Here is a 17,750-nt window from a genome sequence, read left to right on the forward strand (position 1 = left end):
CCACCGAATAATTAGTGTGTTCTTTCTCTTCAGGAGGGGGGACAATGTGCGTCCTCTATTCCTATAACTGTGTACGTATACTCCTTCCTTCTATACCTACGGAATTATCACTGATTTCTTTAGTAGTACACGGCAAAGTATGGATATCTGTTGACTTACATAGCATGTATCATATCATTATATGTGGACAGAGTTACATAGCTTAGAACGGTTAATCAGCTATTTGAATGATGTGCAGCATACATACTCTCCTACTTGATAGTCATGAGAATAATTCCCTTGTCTAACAACTGATGTGCATGTAGTTCACGGTGACAGGTGTAATGCCCCGTCGCATTAAACCCATTATGGTAGAACTGTCAAATGCTACCCTCCTCTGGAAAAAAAAAAATACAAAACTCTTTCGTGGTTTAATACAAGGATTCCATGAACACAGCAGGGCAATCTTCCAACTTGTGTGACGTACACCAATCACATCCCGTGGGTTAGAGACTACAATATTGCTGACAATGTTGGCTAAATGGCTTTCTCATACAGCTACAAATGCTACAGATATACCTGCGTGATTAAATGCGTCACACTGTGTCCAATATTCAGAGAGCAATCATTATATTTGAGTATATACTGCTAAGAGAGTGTGTCGGGCGTGGAGCTGGTACCACTCGTTTGACTCAATACAGGATTGCATTAAACACAACACAGGTGATTCAAGCACTGGTACAGGGAGCCAGTGTCCACATTCTTACAGCTCTAGGCTTGCAATGAACCACCCTACCATGCTGTGAACATGAACTGAAAGAAGAAGAATCCTTCAACAATCAAAACCCATTCCTATCAAGAAACAAGGCAATTAAGCATGATGAGAAATTCATTGTCATTTGAACAAAAAGAAAAGAAGAAAGAAGTCAGCGATGTTAATCCAAAGATGTGGGTCTAGAGAAACCTGCACGTAGAACGAAATTCATATGAATGTCTTGTAATCAAATTAACTGCAAATACTCTCGACGATTAGAGGAAAACCTCAATGAACTTCAAGAGCAAATTAGAATTTATGTCTCCCCAAACTTTGGATCCCGCACATTGCAGTTGGCACAGAGTTAAGGATCACTTTCTTCAAACCATTAACGAATAGTAAACAAAACGGAGTGCAGCACATGTTGTTACATACTATCAGCTACTTCTACAGAGAATGATGAACAATGCTAGCTCGGCGACTACAACAGAACATTTCTTGTCATCTATCTTTCCATCATGAGCCATCGTACAGATTGTCCACGATTGTTACAATGTATCAGTCATGTTTTACTCTACCCACAGAAGGAAACAATTGAAAAAAAAAAGATCATAGTCATTATTAATACTTGTTTTACACAACTGCGCATCATTAAACATCTTAATAATTTCTTTTAAAACATACCATGCCATACACATGCCATACAAGTGTCTCTCACTCTCTCTCTCCTACTCTTAACAAAGTCATACACACGCTGGAAGCAATGAGCATTGTAAGAAGAAAGTAAATCATTTAACCCAATTCAATATCGCAGAATGGCCCAATGTGCAGAACTCAAGTAAACATAATTGCACATAATCACATGTCCTTCATTACAAAAAAAAAAGAAAAAAAAAAAGAGAGAAGTACATCATGTATCATCATACACAGAGCATGCACAAACTCCGAGCTGCCCATAAAGACATACAAAAGCAGTGTGCCCCTTTAATATTCACAACATATTGCTGTGGGGAAAAAACAACAACAACTCCCCAAAACAGAGATATGTCACACTGTTGAGCATCACACTCTGCAAATGTCATGGACGGGATACTTAAGGGTTAAAGAGGAAGTGAATGTGCAGTCCCTGGCTATGTAAGGCAAATTTCCTCTGCAAAGTCATAGAACTGGAGCTCTTGGCAAAGATAGGACTGACCAAAATGTGCAGGAGAATCACACTTTTATCATTACTAAGTTAAAAAAAAAAAAAAAAGAGGCATAAAAAGAGAGCGAGGGGAAAAGGCCTGAAGCTGTTTTCAGCAAAGAGAGTTGTAGAATCCAAATCAAGCAGCTCCATTTCATTTTTTGTGTCTTGTAACTTCCTGGACTTTTCCCAAATATGATAATCGAGAATCATTGTTTGTGGAAAGCCCAAAACGAGAAACAAAAACATTTTTCTTTTTCGACTGCACGGCAGGGATATTGATATTGAACCTTACCACGCCTTTTCTTTTTTAATGCAAGATACTTCAATTTTTAATACAATTTTCTGCTTTTTGAGCACAATGAAGAACGAAATAAAATTTAGTGGCACTTCATGCCAGTATCATTCAACATGTGGATTTAATTTGCATCTTTACACATACAATTGTAAATATCTAAATGACAGTACTTAATTTCTAAGCATAAACATTTACATGTACGATTAGCAAGACAAGTTTTGTTCAACATTTGGAAAAGAATATTTCTTCAAGAGCAAACTACAGGAATAATTGCCATTAGAAAAAAAAAAAAAAAAACATGTAAGGAAAAAGCGCCATCAAGATATCAGAATCACCACTACACTCTCATATGCACAAAACAGAATGTAAATATAGCACAATTTTGTAGTGAACCCAAACTTAACATTTAGGCCTTGCAAATACTGCACTGTTCAAAGTAAGGATAACTCCACGCTCTAAAGATAAACCCCTTAACATCTTAAGCTTGGGGGGGGGGGGGGGTTCATTTTTGTTTGTCCTCGTATGTTTTTTGTTTTTTATTTGTTTTTCTCAAGACTATCTAGCAGTGATATTTGATACAGTGTGAACTGGGAGACAGCGACTTAAGGAAACGCAATAAGATGTTATTAGCAAATGCTATAAGATGTTATTAGCACAAGTCCAGGTTTACTCCATACATGACACAAATGCATTTACTCAGCAAAGAGTATGTGTGCTTACTTACTGCAGACACTTCATATCAACTGTTGAATAAACAGCGTGCCAAGTTGCTCAGACCATTTGCAGTATATCATTTGTTGTTCATGTAACAAAACCAATGATTCCAATGCGGTCTCTCACGAGGCTCACAGGTGATAGTGGGTTGCTAGACAACGGGTATACACTCAGAGATTGTTTCAAGCGCATAGTAGACAGAGCCTTTATCAATGTCACATGACTGCAGAAAAAAGTAACAATGATAGCTATCATTGTCATTCCTGTCAATGTACAGATTTAACAATTGATCTTCACAGATAATGAGACTTATCCAAAGTGTTCTTTTTGTAGGTTGGGTCTGGCAGCATCTAATTGCATTTAACCTCTTAAGCTGTCTATACCCAGACAATGAAACTGGCTGGTTTGATAAAGATCCTTTGTCATGCTAGGCCAAGGAGGAGCAGAACAACCCACTCTGATGGCTGGGAATTTGAAACAAATAATGTGACATTACACTGCCTTTATAAACTTAAGTAATCTTTATGTCTACATGAAATCAAGAGTGTGGGTAAGGCAACGGTAAGCAGTGAACAAAAAAAAAAAAAAAGGAAAAAGCTAAGGTTACATTCCTGTCTTTCAATTGAAGGAGGAGCAACTCAGGAAATTAAGGACAGCAAAACACTGCCCTAGTCCTAGATGCAAGTAAAGTAGATATCCACTTGCACTGAAGTTAAATGGGTGACTGAAACTAGAAGTAACTCTAAACAAAGGTCCTAGCAATTTCCTTTTCCCAGTCATCAAGCTGCTTGACAGTCTAAATCCCCTCAGTTTTTTTTTTGCTATGCTTGACTTTAAGGCAGGCATTATGGCAGTTGAGGACCAACTTTGCTCTTTGCATTACTCTATGCCATAATAAACCACAAGAACATACACTGAAGTGAAAATAGAGACATCTGCAAAGAGTATTTAAGTCAATGAAGCACCATATTAGAGACATAACGAGACAAAAACAAAAAAATGTGACAGGCACAAATAATTCTCTTCTCCTCAGTTCAAATACATAGTCACCATTAGAAAAAAAAAAATGACTGAACAGAATGTACAAAGTTCATGCTTAGTTTATGCGTACAAATAAATAAACACGGAATAGTCGATGAAGTCATTTCTGCTTTCAAATTGTCGGACATTTGTGACATTACCGTCGGCGTTATCACCGACACAAGGCATCAGAAAGCATGTCAGATCTTATCTTTGGTCTGTGTGGCCTGCAATGGTCTCTTCAAAGTTCAGAGTTTCTCAAGAGGTCACATGGGGCCTTTACCTATTCCTCTCAACCGCAACTCGTAGAAGTTGTCGACATGACTGTACCTCAATCACAATGATAACCTTCTTATTGTAGGCTGTGAATTATGCATATTACAAATCGCTTTCCAGTTGGAACTTTTTTTTTTTTTTTTAAACTGTGTACAACGTTTTAATTTCTGCGCTCTTACTGAATTCTCCCGCAGGTCTTGATGGATGGTCATGTCATTAACATCTTAGCTACAAGTACACATTATGCAAAATACGTGTTATAGGCACATATGGGCTATATCTCAGCCGAACGCAAAAAGAACGTTCACATGAACGTGCAACACCACAAGTACGTCTGGTCACTGACCCGACGCATCGATCACAATGAAGTCTCACAAAATCGAAGAGAAACAGACAAAAAACAATGATGAAGCTTATTTCATGCTTGCCGAGTTTTCAAGACTATATACACGCTATTGCTGTGAACAATGAACCATCACCTTCCCAGTTAGCTGGCAATGTGACGGAATAACAACATATTATCATCATCTTCATCTCTCAATCTTCTCCACTCTCTTGCAGAGTAAATATAATTATATATAACAATATGAAGCGAGAATTCAGATACTGTTCGCCACACCTATATGCCATTGAGACTTGCACAGTTATTCCATTTATATGAAGTGTCCGATGGAACATAAAACTCGTTGCCCGATGCTGGCTACTGGCATTGAATCGTCGTAGGTGGGTTTTTCGGGGTTTGCGTTGGCGACAGATGACAAAAGCAGGTTTGCGGAGCTGGAATGCAATGATCAAATGGTTGGCAAAGAGAGCGAGGGGGAAACCGTTGCTCTGCAGAAATGTGTTGTGCGCTTGGCAACCGCTTGCAGCTACAGGCCGCCGTGCCGCACAGAAGCCAAGTAGGGGGCAGAGAGGGAGTCCTTCGCCATCCACGTCAGTGGTTCGGATGGTACTGTCCCTGGGACTGGGGCGGCGCCGTGGCAACGCCGCCAGCGACCTGCGAGTATTGCGTCATATCCTGGATGCCTTGTTGTAAGCCCTGCTGGGGTGCCTGCCCCGTCTGTATGTGTCTCTGCGAGTGCACGTGGTATTGGCCCTGTGACTCCACGCTCGTCTGCGGCGTGTACTGGGCGGCAGGCTCGGGGAGCCCGCCGGGGTTGGGGGCACTGTGCGTCTGCTGAGTTGTTCGGGGATGCTGGGGGTAGGCCGCGTGGTCCGACATGGCTTGACCCATCTGGGCTTGACCTAGGCTGGCCTGTCCCATCTGGTTTGGCATGCTAGGGTATGGCTGTGGCTCCTGGGAAAACAACAAGGCAGAAAGGAAAAGCACACACAGAGGATTAATTGGGTAGTCATCAAGACACAGGAAACTAGGACTACTTTCAATAGCCTGGCTCAAGGTCTGAAAAACAGCCAGCTTTGTGGTTTTCATCCGTTACGGCTCTCTTCGTCATGATCACATGCCACTTAATGAATTGACCATCTGATAATAGTTTAAAAATACAGCAACCTCATCCCCCCATACCCTTTACATTTCAGTACATCTCTTGTCTTTTCCACCATTTTAAAGTCCCAGGCAGAGTACATGTGATTCCGTAGCGGGGGCCAATGACTACCACTGATATTTACCATGTCAACTGTTATTGCACTATGAAAACATGAGAACCTGGGGAGTGTTTGGATAGCTCTAAAAACAGACCACAATGGCACCTAGAATTGATGGTTCTGTAACAGATTGTTCAATTTCCTGGCTTTCAAAATCCAGTTAGGGTATAAAGGCAGCACTGGTCATGTAAAACTGGGACATGACTCTCCCATGGACTTGATAAAGTACAGCAGCCATTTGTTTCCCAAAATATCAATGCTGCTTCAGTGCAATTAAGCCCCATTCCAAGCAAATCAAATCAATCAGAAATCACGAATACAGTACACAGATCAGAATCATATCTAAATGTCATGTATGCCCATCAAACAATCAAAGGCAACCGTAACAACAACAGCAAAAATGCCTGCAGCTGAAAAGAATTGGAGAAATTGTGGTCAGAGCAGGAGTAGAAAGAAATGGAGGGAGAGGATAAGGAGGAGATTGTGAGTGAGGAGCCGAAAGATGAGAATGGAAGGAGGGGTAAGCAGGTTGGATGAAAGGGGTGGAGGAGGGGTGTAGGGGAGAGATTGGGGATGGGATGGGATTGGATTGGGGGATGGGCTCTTTACCTGGTTGGGCTGCTGCATGGGCATGCCTTGGTGTTGGTGGGACGACTGAGGGGGCGGGGCCATGGCCATGTTGGCGGGCGCTGTGCTCGTCTGCGTCAGCCGCTTCTTGAGGGCGCTATTCTCCTCCTGCAGGAGTTCGTTCTTGGCCTCCAGGATCTTGATCTGTTCCTTGAGCACCTCTACCTCCTCCCTCACGGCGAAGAGCAGGTGGCTCTTGACCAGGTCCTATGGTGAGAAAACGGGGAGAGGGTGGGGGACAAAAGAAGATGGTATCGTTAGAACGCTGCAGAGTTATGCGAGTTCTTGTCAAAGAAAATACGTAGTACTCAGATGAGTCATTGTTGGCATCAGAAGCAGAAACCACCTATTATGATGATGATGATGATGATTACAATAGATAACCCACAATAATGGGATTCATATAACAGTGCTGGCCCCTGTTGATACAGGTACAGTCTCCTTTCATGGAATCGCTGTAATGGTATGGGCCAGCACGACTTCCATTCATTCCACAGCCCTGTTATATGAAGAGTTTATAGTTGATTTCTATCATAATTCTATGAAAGCCTGTGTAGTAGAATTTACAATCGATTTTAAATATCTTTTGATAAAACGGGGGCCCAGGTATTCTAAGATACAACCTCATCAGTTTTGTTGCCACGAGCTTATAAAGAAAAGGATATTCCCTAGAGCTCTCCATGTTCCGGTAATCTATGAACAACACTCAGCACGTTATTAACATCAAAGGATATAAAACGAAGATAAGAACTCATTCATCAACAAACAGATTGTATTTTAAAACATGTGTCATGGAATGCCAATAAAGTTACTTTTGTATGTCTGTTGTCGAACTAAAAACCATTGTTTTGTTCTTTCTTTTTTTTTACTTTGCAAACATCCTTCTCAAAAATCACACATAGCAAATTGAGTTTGGCGGTGTTTTCATACAGTTTGCACATTTTTAGCCTTGGCTGTTCGCCATCTATAACAGTCAAACACCAATGAAGAGGTGGGATGCTTGGTTTGACCTTTTATTCACTCCTGCCATAGTGTGCGCAATTATGTACCAAGTATGTACTTTGTCTTGCAGGTACATGTAAGAACAGTCGCATGTTTGATTGACAGGCAAAGGAAACTATTGTATGGAATGTTGCTTGCGGTTTTGCGGTCAGAGGTAGGGAGCCACATTTCATTGCCTGAACTCTCTGTAACTCTCAAGATATTTAGAAACACATTTCGGAAGCAATGACTTCTCTTGCAGAACTGAACCCCTCCAAATGCACACTTCTTAAAGGGATAAGCCCTACATTAATAACATTTATGGGCGATTTTCAAGGGGGCCAAAAATGAGTGAAATTAAGATTGGAGGAAACATTTCAACAACAAAAAAATCACAAAAATTGGCATGACGCACAGGAAGTACCATAACAAGTTTTGATAGCCGTCACGGTTTCTGCCCTTTTTTTAAAAAACAAAATTATGAGAGGTTCACAGGGCTCCATTATGTCCACCTCGCCGTTCTCTATGACACCCCGCAACCTCTGCCCATCCACGACAGCCTGTCTACGTTCTGTAGCCTAAATTACCAGACTATGACAAATATCGGGCAATTAGTAGGACAAATTTCAAGGAGACACAATACAATCCTCTTATCTCCCCCTTCCCTTTTCATTACAAATTATAACCATCCAAGAATAAAATCAAAGCTTGTTTACGTCCAAAAATGCCATCATAATTTTGCAACCACAGGTACATGCCACTGATAAAAACTTAAACTGTCGAATCAATGCCATGTCCTGGATAAGACAAAGTTCCCAAGGCCTCCCAGTCAATTGATCTATCAGCTGGCGAACCACAATGAATCGCCCTTTGGATATCAACAACAGATACTACAAAGTTGTTGCCACTAAAGTGCAATATTTCTTTAAACACATCATCACTCAATCTTTTAGTCTTCTACTGCCCTGGAGCAAATGCGATCCCACTACAAAATCTTAAACAGACAAATCTGCAGAACATATGGTCGAAAACAAATATAATCAAACCCTCTCTTTGGAGAATTATTAGACACTAGCAGCACCCATGGAAATCCACGGGTCTGAGGGGTTTTATTTTTTTTTTCCTCATAGATAGATAGATTTTGCACATTTTTATTGATGAAATAAAAAGATTTTTTTTTCTCATTCTTTCGTTACTTGTGCTGGATCTCTTCTACCCATGACAACCACCCCCCCCCACCACACACACACACACACATTTCCACCCCCGCAGAACAAAAAAACAAACAAACAAAACAAACAAACAAAAAACAAAGCAAAACCCAAAAACAAACATTCAGGGAAAAATTACCAAAAACGCTTATCAGATTCTCCGGAGGTTCTGCCCATAGATTCTTCCCGTCGGAATGGGGAGATACTATTGACACTATGACTTTGATATTAATTATACCCCCTGCTCTTGCATCCATGCAGGCACCCGAGGGAATCCACGGCTGGTCTCAAGGCCTAGCATTTTTTTTTTTCATTCCTATTTCTTTTCCCACGTTATGAGAGAAAAATATAATATTTTTAATCGTCTTCAATTGCTCCCTCCTTTTTGTTTTTAATCACCAAAACTTGGTTTGATAGATCATAGAACCATCCGTTTATCTGCTTCAGACTATACATCATCATTATTATTATCATATTAGTATTATTCTCATTAGGCCCCTATTGTTATATTGCTATTATAATTATTATTGTTATTTGGGGAGGGGGATCATAGTCATTAGGTTTTATAAGTATTAGGCACCCGTGGGAATGCACGGGTCTCAGGGCTTCGTATTTTTCCTTTAATATTTCTTCAACCACGTTATGAGAGGAGAAATACACAAAGAATATTTTCGTCTTCATTTGCTTTCATTTGCTCCCTCATTTCTGTTTTCATAATCAAAACTTGGGTTGCTGGATCTAAAACCACCTGTTTATCTCATTGATACTGTTCATTGTTTTTATCATCATAATAAATAGCATTATGAATATTATTATTATTATTATCATTATTATTATTGTTATTGTTATTGTTATTGTTATTTTGTGGGAGGGGAGATCATTATAGTCATTCGGTTTTATTATTATTTTATATTATTCATTGACATGGGGATGAATCAAGGGAATTAAGGAAAAAAGTTTATCGGTCAAGGATAGTGAATATCTTTCTTTCCGTCATGTCAAGGTTTCTCTACGACTGATAGACGTTTCAAATAGCTTCATTATCATTGCCATTTCATTTGAAACATCAAAACAATCCAGTACCTGTTTGTGTCTCTTCCGCCCACTCTTAAGTTGTGGATCATATCACCCCCTCCCCATTAATTTGCATTGGCCTATTGTATTATTATCATTATTTCAGTGTATTGTTGTTATCGATATCATTATTATTATTACTAACATTATTATTATTATTTAGGGGAGAGGAGAGAGTAGAGTCATAATATAGGGATGATCAACCAAGGGAGGCGGAAATGTTAATTTGTTAAAAATTTTAAAAATCTGTTTCCCCCATTTTTCTGCTCTTGATAAAAAGCTTTTCTGAAGAGTCCTGCGCAAACTGTCCAAAACTGCTTCACTGCACCAACATACGTAATCTTGTGATGAGCTGGGCTACTTCATTTTTTTTTTATAGACCCCTAGTGTTTTTGTTACTATTGTGCTGAGAGAAATTAAATATTTTCGTCTTCGTTTGCTCTCTTCTTTTTGTTTTTATCACCAAACCTTGGTTTGATGGATCATAGAACCACCCGTTTATCTGCTTCAGACTGTAAACTTGTATTATCATTATTATCACAATCATTAATATCCTTCTTCTGCTTCAGACTGTACATTATCATCATTATTATCATCATTATTGTTATTATTAGTATTATAACTATCATTATTATTATTATCATTATCATTATCATTATTATTATATTATCATTATAATCATCATTGTTAGATTTGGGGAGGGGAGATCATAGTCATTAGGTTTAATAAGTAGGCACCCGTGGGAATCCATGGGTCTCAGGACCTCGTATTTTTTCTTTAATATTTCTTTTCCCACGTTATGGGAGAAAGAAGAAAATTTTTGTCGTCATTTGCTCCCTCTTTTTTATTTTTTTTTGATGCACCATAGAACCATACATTTGATGTCCACTTGTAACTTCAAAAATTGGCGGTCAGCAAGGCGAGGGTTTCCCCCGCCTCCGCTCGTCTTATGAATATTCATGTTTACAGCAGCCATGCAGTAAACGAATGAACAGCGGCGCGTGTACTCTGACTCGGACATGGAAGGGTACGATCGGCAAGGACAAACTTTAAGTGGATATTTAGCCGTCCTGCACAGTCTGAGTACAATGATACCCGACTCGAGAGTAAACTAAATGACGTACCTGAGCTGCATAGTATCCTGCAGTTGTGCAAAATACAATAAAATAACAGCATTCGTTGTTTTCATTTGGGCACGCCAATGGCGAACGTCGCTGTACGTAAATGCCCTTGTACTAACAATGACCGCGCCGTGTATTATACCATATGAGTGTCCAGATCACGCGCACACAGATAGTGTTTTGTGTAACCATCGTCAATACATACACAGGCGCAGGCCACAGACTGGTATACCGTACCCGAGAGTACATTGTGTGCGTGCGTGCGTGTCCGCCGGAATTTGACAGAGATTTCGCTGCACGCCATCATCTTTTTGACTTTAGTATCCCCACTGTCTCTGTAAGCTAAAAGATGGACGATCGAGAAAGCAGGATTCCAGCGCAGGATCAGTGAATATTTAAACGCTCGGCTCTGACGTCACGCACAAAAATGCATTATGCATCTATCTAATTAATTTTTCTTTTTCGTCCTCGACGTCGACACGGAGGCTGAGAGGGGACGAAACCCGCGCCATTCGATGCAGGATACTCTCCTGCGGCCGACGGCACCGGTCGCAGCTGCCCGGAGCCGACGGCTCGGGAGGAGATAGACAATCCAGCAACGCCGGAATAAAACAGGAAATACATAAGGCCGCGACAACAACAACAACTTCGCGTATTATATATATAGATTATTTCCTAAAATAAAACACTGCTTTTGGGGGGAAAGATCAAGCACCACTACTACATTGCGGCATGGCCTTTTGCAACTTGTGCAGACCACAAAACATCTGGCCCTATGATATTACACACACGAGGGTGAGTACTGCAAGTGTATGCGTCAAGTGTGGGTGTGCAAGTCTGTGTGGGTGTGTTCGGCCGCACAGGCATTGTCTTTTATAGTTCCATATATCTATGATAACTTGACAGGGCAGTAAACAAGGCTATTGAAGCCGTGTGGTTAACCACAGCAGGAAATACAAGGAATGGTACAAAGTGAGACTGTCTGTGAAGCCCTAGCGTTCATTCTTCTCTCACTGCTCTGACTGAGGAGTTCAATGTCACGACAGTGGTCTGGGACCGGCCAGGGGTTTCCCAAAGACTAGCCAGAAAGTTCCCTCCTTGCGCCACTGCCGGCTTTACTTCACCCGAACATTTGTACTATGTCCTACTGCACCAGACCTTGACATTCAAGAGGAAGTTGTGCAAGTGCCATACAAAAAAACAGTGAATAAACCTTTGCTGGAAGATGTCAATCAATAAATTCTCTTTAATGATAATGATAATGATAATGAATAACATTTATATAGCGCTTAATACTGATGTTTCTAAGCGCATCAAATCGGGGAAAATAATTTATATAACGTAAAAACAAAATACAGCATTATGTACATATTATGATAACGACAGCAACAACAACAACAGCAAGATTAAGGTTGTGTAAACAGATGAGTTTTCAACAATGACTTAAACCTATCAACATTTTCAGCGTTACGAATATAAAAAGGGAGTTCATTCCAAAGAAGTGGGGAAATAACTGAAAAGGCCCTATCACCATAACGTGTATAGGTGCGGGGACCACGTGATAATTGGAGAGCGGAGGAAGAACGAAGAGAACGGGTTGAAGTGGAGGAGCGGAAGGAAATTAGATCTTTAAGATAAGATGGGGCAAGATTATTACATATCTTGTAAACAATAAGGAGGATTTTAAAAGTGATACGTTGATGGATGGGGAGCCAGTGGAGGGATTGGAGAACTGGAGTAATGTGGTCAGATCTTTTTGTAAGGGTCACAAGCCTAGCAGCTGTATTTTGAATTCTTTGAAGTGGTGCAGTACTTGAAGCAGGGAGACCAACAAGAAGGGAATTGCAGTTGTTATTTGTGCAATTCATGTTTTCTTGTAATTTTATTAAATCACACAGAGTGTGATTAAAAGTAGAAATATGCCAATGTGACACTATTTCAATATAAGCTGATCAATAATGTTACATTTGTGTTAAAATCTTTGTCTTGTCATGTACGCACCCCCCACCCTTTACAGTGACCCACAGACAGGTATATAATTTGCCATGAAGACGGCCTTCATAGGAAACATTATGAGAAATGGTCAATAAGACATAGACTAGACGGGATATCTACCAAACTGACTGGGTAGGCATTGCCATGACAACAGTTTCCTTGTTTGTGTAAGGATACATTGTAGATTCTCATTAAGTCCTTCATATACATGTGGGTGGGTGTGTGTGTGATAACCTTCATTCTTTGTGACATATTCATGTTGCCAGTTGTCAGTACTGTGTAGCATACTGGTACCCGTAGAAAAGTTTTATGCTGGTGTGCTGTTTGAAGGTTCTGTTTTATGCTTGTAGCAAAATGCTGTCAAGGTGAAGTCCTAACACTTTCAAACAAATTTCATAAGATGTGTAAGGCGAGTGGGGGGGGGGGGGGGGCAGAGTGTGTTAAAACAGAAGAGCTCAAAGGCTTAACACATTTTGGCACGATTATCATTTTAGATGATTACAGGGAATGCTTGCAATGGATCCTGATCTTTACTGCACTGAAGTGACCTTGTCCTCCCAATATGAAATAAACAGCTGTCACTTGAACAAGCCAAGCAAGGGAAAAAAGTAAAAAAAAAAAAAATAAATAAATAAACACTGTCAATGAATTTACCAGGGAAATCTGACTTGTTGTTGTTCCAGGAATTAACAATCACAAGTTCTTGCAGAAAGTGCATACCCTCTACTGAAAGACAATAGATGTACAGAGAGAGAGGAGTTCTCCATCTACAAACACAAACAAATTCAAACATACACAAACATACACACATTGTATATATGTAGAGAGCATCAGCTGTAAGCATCACAAACCTGTAACACACATAAATGTACATGATTTTTTTAAAAATGATAGACACATTGAGGTCCCTTTCCCCACACACATTTTAACCTAAACATACTTCAAAAGAAAAAAACCCAAACATCACGCAAAGGGTATCTTTTTCATGGTCAAGGCCTTGCAAAAATCCTAACTGGCTGAGATAGAGAAAGAGAGAGAGAGTTATATGTACTACCCAAAAGAAAAAGAAAAAAAAATGCACGATTTGCGTGTAAGCCCGAGAGGAGATTCTGTCATTCATCGCCTTTGACGTGACAAGTTTAGATTAACCAGATCATATGACTACCGAGGGGAGGATTTGCGGCAGTGAAGCAAGGTTCACATACACTGTGGCTGCAGTTCTACGGATCTCTCTCTCCCTCGCCATCTCTCCCTCTCTCTGCCTTTATATATCTCTCTCTTACGTGTTAGGATTTTATGTTGACCTATTAAACAGTATTTGATCAGCGTGGCACGCAAGGTATCATCTGTTACAGCTGTTTTGGCGACCGTACTGCCTTGTTGTTTCTCGCCAAGGTGAGGAGCGTGCGGCTTTGTCCAAATTGATATGTGGGAATGCCCATTGTTTCGAGGTTGGTCTTGTTTGCGTGGTTAATGTAACAGACTGAAACGTTGGACGAGAATCATCTTGATTTCCTGCCATTATGAAAAGCTACTGCTCTGACCAAATACACTCTGGGAAGCCTTCAGAGTTATCACAGAAGGCCGTTGGAGGACATGGAACCCAAACAAAATGGAAAACACAAACAACCAAATTTAAAACCAGTAGTCACCCTTCAAAAACATGCCTGTGAGTTAAAATTGCCCAATCCATATGCCCTGAAAGTTTGATTTTTTAAAACACAAAAATTTCATCAAATAACACTTTGTGTGCCTAAAGAGGTAGAGATTGGAGTACATCCCTCATTTTGGAGAAAACTGCAACATAAGATAAGCTAAATCTCCTGAATGACAAGCTTTTTCCAAGGAAATTTCACACAGTACCATCTTATCACTTCAAAACTAAAAGTAAGAAAGCGAAAGTACTGCCTTGATGTGAGGCATGCTCATGTATCTGATATACATGTAGTTGGTATTGCTGGTAGGTATTTTCCGTTACTGGGCGTAGCCCACTGTCACGATCCGCGGGTAGTATTACATGCTATACACTTGTGGTATAAGATTACCGTATATGCCACTTTTGCAAAGTCATTCCATTTATGACTGCTTCTTTCTATTGAGCTAAACATCTTCTTTTCTATTGAGCCAAACATCTCACCATGGCAACCGACGTCCACATACTTTGTAACCCTCACTTTGTGGTAGTTGTCATCTCATTCTAATTTAACATTGACAAATTGACCTCTATGAATGATAAAATCTGTTGTTCAAATACATAGTCTTTTTAATAATAACTCCTGTACTTCATTCTGTTATTTCCCATATATTCCTGAAACTTCTTGAATACTTAACTCCACTCTATTTTTCAAACAGACTTCTGGCATTTAAAAAGAGGATGCATCCATTACTCTTATCTTTTTTTCCTGATCGTGATAGAACCATGACATTACAGGTGGAGGTAAACGTGATAAAGTGGCTGGGCTCAAGTTCAATCCTGACCAAGCGTGACGGCAAAGAGAACAGTGACGACTTTGTTTGCCACAATGAAATGAAAGCGGCGAAAACTGCAGGTTTGTGTTCAAGTTTTGTTTGACTGCTGAGCATGCGCCAGCTAATCCATGCATAAGCACCAACATTGGAAATGCCCTTGAACTAATACGGAAACGAAACACATTATATCAAACACGCGCATGCACAACATCTACAGGCAAACTTATCCACACTGTGAGTTGCACAAAAGACACGATGTTTGCCTCATTGTGCATGGAGGCTGCATGGCCTTGCCTTCATGGTCCACTGCTTTCATGGACACTGAATGTAAAAAAAAAAAAAAAATACTAACACCTTAAGCACATTACATGTCACATGTTAGGATTAGCACAGGGCGTCTACAGTGTTGCCTTTCAGATCCCAAACTAGAGTACATGAACTTACACAATTTGATATTATCAAATCCATAACATAACAAGAATTGATAACAAGAATTGATCACTGTACGAATAGACTGCAATTTTCATTGTCTGTATAATGAGTTCTAATTGTAATGACGGTTGGTCATTAAGTATTCTAGTTATAATATTTGTGTTTCATTACAACAGTTGCCTATTTTCATAATCATCCTACCTAACTCATAATGTCTTTACTATCATATAAAACTGCCATCATTAAAAATAACTAGTGCTATCACTGCTATAAGAATACTCATTGCAATCACTGGAACAGATAGCAAATTGCATAATCAACTAAAATCCACCTGTCTCTATGTACAACCAAAAGTATAGCCAAGTACCTGCATCTTCTCTCACTCTGCATATTTACATATCAAATTGTACTGCTCAATTTCTTCTGGTCCTGCAATTTTATTGTGACATTAATTGCCGCCATATCACATTCCTCCTGCACACATCCTTCTCCGTTTGAATGTGTCCGGCCTTTTTCAGAGCATGACAGGAATTTCAAACGGCTCTGTCCATGAAGTTATCATTGCTTAGGATCTCCTCGCATTCTGTTTACTCGGCCAAACAATGCCTATGGCTTTTCTTTACATCACCTGGCCACAGACGATATGACGTAAGACTGGTGATGAAATGGATAATTTACAAAGTGAAGATATGCTGCAAAGATGAAACAAACTGCAGGAACAACATTACGTACGAACGTCACACCAAGATGGCGACATATTTTCACGCACGGGTGGGGGTGGGGGGAGGTGATGCAATGGTTAGAAACCTTGTAAAATGTGGGAGTACGTGACATTTTAAGCATCTCCCATTCCCGAAAGCCCCTCAAACAGGTGCATGTTTATCTTGGGAATTCTTGGATTCTACGTCAATAAAAATGTTTCATGGCTATATCTACCCAATAATGCTAACAGTGGTAGCGTCCTAATATTTGCACATCACACTTTTCTTTCTTGCTTTACATCCACAAGATATAGTTTGACACGATAAGTGTAATGTTTGCCAGCAATTATCAGCAATTCATCATCTTATTGCACGTGATCCAAACTTTAAAGTAACACATATCTCCAACTGGATTCAGACTTTGCTCACAGGTTGTTTATTTGCACAGACCACTGTATTTCTGTCCCAGTATTTCTGTTGCGGTCAAACTCCAAAGGTCCATGGAAAATTTTCCTCCTTCAAGAGCCGACGCCCACCACTGACAAAGATATTTCTCGAATTAAACACAGATAAGTTGTGCTTACAAACATGTCTAATTATTGCCGTCACCTATTAAACTGTCAACCCATCAGCAGGAAATTTCTATCATTTCGTGTTTAGACTCTCTTAAAAGGTTAAAGAAACTGGGACATAGGAAAAACACAATTTACACTTTAAGTCTTGCACTCTATTTGTAAGTATATGTTTATAATATCAACTATGAATTAACACACTTTGCCTTCATCTCCCCCCCCCCCCCAAAGAAAGTGTGCTCATTAATATAATTAAATAGAATGTTGCCAGAAGATAATTTCATATATAGGCCTACATATATACCCATCAATCCACTGAGACATACATTACTATATAAGAGTGGTATGGCAATGTGAAGCAGTGCTATTCATGCATATATTTCAATAGATAAATATAGCGATGTAATCCAGTTACCTTGGCAAACGTAGTCTTACACTTTTATATGAGACTATCCACTCCACTGATTTTGTATACAGTGACTGCGCCACTTGTTTTCAATAAGACCATGACATGTCCGCCTAAAATGCAAGATACTCCTATTCTAACAGGACAAAGGAGCATGCAGCAATTTAACTTCGCTTTTTGAGCTGTTGGCTGGTAGGCTAGACGATCGCCTAAGGGAAAGGAGTCTGGAGATAGGAGATATCTAAAAGAGAAAAAAAAAAAATGAATACGAAATCAATGTGTTGTTCAATCAATACGTCCGCCTCCCATCTTCAAGAGTCAAGGGGGCATCA

General features: G+C 39.9%; 1 protein-coding gene across 1 annotated transcript in view; it reads right to left on the minus strand.

Moving 5' to 3' along the window:
- Positions 1 to 3,535: 3,535 nt before the first annotated feature.
- LOC140244175 (uncharacterized) overlaps positions 3,536 to 17,750 on the minus strand; it is a 105,167-nt gene continuing 90,952 nt past the window's right edge. Inside the window, exons 3-4 of the mRNA XM_072323805.1 lie at positions 6,439 to 6,663; positions 3,536 to 5,521 (exon numbers count right to left, since the gene is read on the minus strand). Coding sequence (XP_072179906.1) covers positions 5,159 to 5,521; positions 6,439 to 6,663 — 588 coding nt within the window. The 3' untranslated portion in view covers positions 3,536 to 5,158. The remainder of the gene's footprint in view (positions 5,522 to 6,438; positions 6,664 to 17,750) is intronic.

The sequence above is a fragment of the Diadema setosum genome, chromosome 21, assembly GCF_964275005.1.
Source record: "Diadema setosum chromosome 21, eeDiaSeto1, whole genome shotgun sequence".
NCBI lineage: Eukaryota > Metazoa > Echinodermata > Echinoidea > Diadematoida > Diadematidae > Diadema > Diadema setosum.